The sequence below is a fragment of the Atta cephalotes genome, assembly GCF_000143395.1.
Source record: "Atta cephalotes unplaced genomic scaffold scaffold00028, whole genome shotgun sequence".
NCBI classification, from domain to species: Eukaryota; Metazoa; Arthropoda; class Insecta; order Hymenoptera; family Formicidae; genus Atta; species Atta cephalotes.
The window spans coordinates 605995-610848 of NW_012130092.1; the positions used below are offsets into that span (position 1 = coordinate 605995).

General features: G+C 33.4%; 1 protein-coding gene across 1 annotated transcript in view; it reads right to left on the minus strand.

Moving 5' to 3' along the window:
• Positions 1-1240, minus strand: part of LOC105620722 (protein notum homolog) — a 4379-nt gene extending 3139 nt beyond the window's left edge. The window contains exons 1-2 of the mRNA XM_012202215.1: positions 1060-1240; positions 370-732 (exon numbers count right to left, since the gene is read on the minus strand). Coding sequence (XP_012057605.1) covers positions 370-732; positions 1060-1240 — 544 coding nt within the window. The remainder of the gene's footprint in view (positions 1-369; positions 733-1059) is intronic.
• Positions 1241-4854: the final 3614 nt, after the last annotated feature.

Here is a 4854-nt window from a genome sequence, read left to right on the forward strand (position 1 = left end):
GCTTCGATTCGTATAACTTCGTATAATGTATGCTATACGAAGTTATTACGCATTAATATCGTGATAAAGGTACAGATATCTCCAATATGCACATTAGTTGGATAAAAAATTGATTTATGTCGTTGTTGCAATAAATATTCATGCATAATAAAGCATATTCTTATGTTGATCCACATCGCACATAACATTTAGCACATTAGTATTATTAAAATGCGAGGAGCAATATGAACATTCAAAAATGTGCATCCAGCGTGAAGGATCACCACGAAATTAATTTATGACGCAGCGCGAGTTTCGGTGCTTGGATGCACGAGCGGAAAATCGTTTTCGTTCCGCGCGACGTATAATTATAAGCGATCGAAGACCCACCGTCGCGTGTCTCGGGCCACTGGGTTGACGTCATCAGATGCCGCATCCGCATCCACCTGGTTCTACAGCTCTTGTGGTCGTAGCAATACCAGCCGCCCTCCAGGTACATGATCCACCGCCTGGAGCCATGAGACTTTCGTAGATAGAAACCTGCTTGCGATCCATCATTACAAGTGATCGACCTGTTGCTTAGATATACTCTCTTCAGGGCTCTTTGATCATCTAGTCCGTATTTTCCCAAGTAGCTCATCACCTTCCTGATTGTGTTGCTTTGATATTCCACCGGTGAATCCAAGGAAATCGAAGAAACAGATACTGTATTTGTTGGTTTGTCCTCGGCGATTATTGTCAGAATCGATGCCGCTAAATACAGCGTAATCTGGAATTCGTTTGAAATCTCGATAAGTCGATATATATTTTACAAATATTTTATAAATACAATATATTCAGTATTATGAAACGTTCTAAAAATTAATATCTGCAAACTCGGTTTTCGTGTGTCGATTCTTCCTCGCTTTTTTTTTAGTGGTTTTTATACGAATATATTCGCGGCCAGACTAACACGTAACAAATGAGTAACCACGGGAATAATTTAAAAAACAACTACAACGAAGGACACCGAGCTACACGGCGCCACTCTCCCTCTTTATCCCGCATCCGGTTACCATATCCATCGGTGGTGCGTTTTACCACAACAACGTCTCTCGGCCTCCTGCCCCTCTTCCACGAAAACGACTACTTCAGGATCAAGTTCTAGCATCCAGGACGGTAGCCAGCGGCGGAAACACCTCGGAAACAGAAGCTCGGTTTCCATCTCGATCTGAGATGAAAGTCTGCCGTCAACATTGTGGATGGCAGAAAGGAGAAACATTGTTGCGACGCAATTATAATCGAGCAATGGTCCGCAAACGACGGATTCCGCTTCGTATAGAACAATGAGAACAAAAAAAAGAAGAACTTTATTTTTCTTGCCTTTTCTTCCACATTACGTCGTGATTAAAGGAACGCGATGTCATAATTCAGCCACGATCATTGATCGGCAGGAAGTTTTTTATAAAGACACGATTCATATGCGAAACACGAATGATTTTACCGGTCATACACCATAGCCCTTGATATCGTGTTTCATACTATATATACCAATACTGAAAATATATATACGTAATATGAACTATATAGATTTTCAATACTGACAGTACTGACATATGTATCGAAACATGACCATTATCAATCGTTTCATATATCATATTTTTTAGTAGAAGTTAAAGAACTTTTTATATATTTTCGTAGTCTTGAAAAAAATTGAGTAAAATTCTTTTGGCATATGCAGCAATATTTTGCATCGCACAATTAAAGCTCTTCAGATTAATTGATGTCTGATAAATAAATTTATTCAGAATTTAATTTTGGTTTTTATGATGTTATATTTTCCAGGCGCTGGAATTCTAAAGTCACATTCGTCTTTTTATTTATATTAGATACTACAAAGATACTACAAAGATGCTACAGAAAGATAATTGTCTGTTGGTATCTATCTATTCAATTAATCTTTTTATCAGAACGATAAAAAAATTTTTCCAAATTGTGGACTAGAAGACTTTTTGCATTTATCAGTTTTAATAAAAAGAGAGATTCAACTTCCGAATATCAACGTAATATGATATACTATGGATTTTTTTTTTTTAGGACGAGTGAGAAATGTTTCATGGTTCGCCGACGTTAAATATCTGGGGTAAGCAACAATCCCTCTATTATTGTAAAACTTAAAGCTGACCGAAAGTGGCATGTCCTCTTTCCGTCGAGTACCTTTCGCGTAACCACAAATTATTGGAAAACCGTAGCGACGGACTTGCAGCGATTTCGAGAATCCGCATCGAATCGAAACTTTCGGGAAGGTCATAAATAAAGTAGACGACTCGAACGGGGGTGCTTCTACTCTGCACTTAACCGCTTTATTATGCCGTAAATCAATTCGTTGGAGTGTCGGCCTGGATGTGGAGGGGTAGTTTTATGTTGTGCTCTGAGCAAAGGTATTTCTCGGTATTTAAGAGCTATGGAAAGAATGAGATCTGAAAAACCGCCTTAAACTTAAAGCTATAATTTGGTATCGATATCATAACGCAAACACTTTTTACTTTTTATTAATATTATAATATAAAGATAGATAACAATATATGTGTAAATAAAACATATTCACTACTGTACATTTTGAAGAAAAGACTACAAAAATAGAAAATTTGCTATCTTTTCTTCAAAATTCTATTTACAGCAATGAAATATTTAAGCCTGTTCTACAATGTGCTTTTTGTTTTTAGTTTCTTGCTATTTTTTACATCTTGTCTTTTTGCTTCTTATTCGGTTTTTTGTTTTATATCGCCTGAGATAAGAGTTAACGAACTTCGAAAGAAACAAGAAATACATAGCAAGAAATTGTCAATAAAACGGTTGCAAAAGAATTAAAAGCAAAAGATATAAAACAAGAAACAAGAAACAAAGAGCACATTATAGAATAGGCTTTGTATAATTATATGATGCCAAGTACAATAAATTTTATTGTATTTGGCATCATGTAATTATATAAATACTCTGATATGAATATTAGAAATTTAATGCGCACAATAAGCAAATAATATTAAATTATATCGTCAAATCTCATCTCAAAACTTCATGTCAATTGCATGTTAAATAACATATATTCTAATAACTACAATTACAAATCTAATTTTACAGTACAATTTAATATTTTTTCAAAATATTTGCAAAATATATGCTCAATTTCTATATCAACTGTTCCAATCATGCGAATTGTAGATTGATTTTTTTGAACAGTAAAAAATTTTCATTCACTTTGTTGCTCGTTTATATTTATAATTGTTATTTCTCTTTCAATACAATACAGTGATGTTATGGTTAAATACGATAGCACCTGTTAGAATTTCAATCTCTGCAGAAATATTTTTTCATAATTTTAAACTTTCTCTCAAGAAACATATATATATACGGGAAGTATATTAAGAAAACTCTCAATTCTCCCTCTCCCTCTGCAGTTACTCTTTCTCTTTCTTTCTTTTTGCCGACTCTGTGGCCAGCGCATTAGAGGGTGTCCTGGGCGTGAAGGTGTCCGTCATAATTTGCCACCCGGCGCATAATCCCCGTGACAAAGGCCGACAAAGTGACGGCTGTTACTTGGACTGGCGGTGCACCGTATACTAGCTGCAGGGAATCCGGTAGCAGGTAAAACGTTTAAAGATACCATGCGCCGCAGTCAAAGAGATGAATCACGCCGTAGATAAATGGCTGCGATCTGAACGGCTTTTTACGGCCAGGCGCACTCATGCGAGCTCCGAGTATTCGCGCATCCATCGATATTTTATTATCGTTAGTGCACGTGATAAAGAGAAAGACAGAAACTTCGTTCTCTTCGACGAAGATATTTTCTTCGTGATTTTTATCGAAGATTTTTATTTAAGATTTGATATTTAGAATTTTCTTGTTTCTCCAATACTTCATATGAATATAAATATAGATACAGGATTGCCACAAAATTAGAAATCAGAAAAATCAGGAACTTGTTTATAATTAAAGATGGTCAAGGAAGTTAGAGAAAAATCGGAAAACTTTCTGAAAAATTAAAATTCTTGGCTTTAAATAATTTATACGTATAATTTATACATCACATCTACACTTTTTGGAGTACTACCAACTTAACAATTAGAAATTAGGAAGTAGTATCAGCAACATTAATAGTAATTTACATTGCTTTGTTAAATTGATCTCTCAACAAATATTTAATGGTTTCCCAATCAGGATGAAAATATAAAAAATTCTAAAATATTATTGAAAGTCAGGGAAAATCATGAAATTGTGTCTAAAAATCAAAAAAAAGTTATAGAATTTTAGAATGAAGAATTTGTGATAACTGGTATGCTCATATTATTTTAATTCTTGATTTTGAATTGATAGTTTTTCAAAGAAATAATTACACGATCCTTATCAATAGGAATATATTATATTAAGCATTCGATTTTGTTGTAAATTATAATTAATAGCAGAAACAGTTGTAAACAAATAATTCACTGAAAAATAATCATCGCTTTTATCTCTTTAAATGGTATCAGTTCTCTTATTTTAATAATTTTCTAAGTAACTGAATTGAAAAAAATTAATGAAAAAGTTTTATTTTTGCATTTTTGTTTAAATCCTTTATTATAGTATATATATACAGTACAATTTCAAAATGAAAGTCGTAAATAAAAACACGTTTAATTATCAGCGGATAATTGAAAACATTTCCCTTTGGAAATTATATTCGATTTCTGTTCTTGCAGCACTAATAATGCTCGATTTCACAGCTCGATGTCGACACAATTTTATTCATTTTATGTTTCCGTTTCATTCCAAATGAACAAAAGTTTTTCTCAAAATTTATATATGTATGCAATATATATTTATATATATATATATATATATATATATATATATATA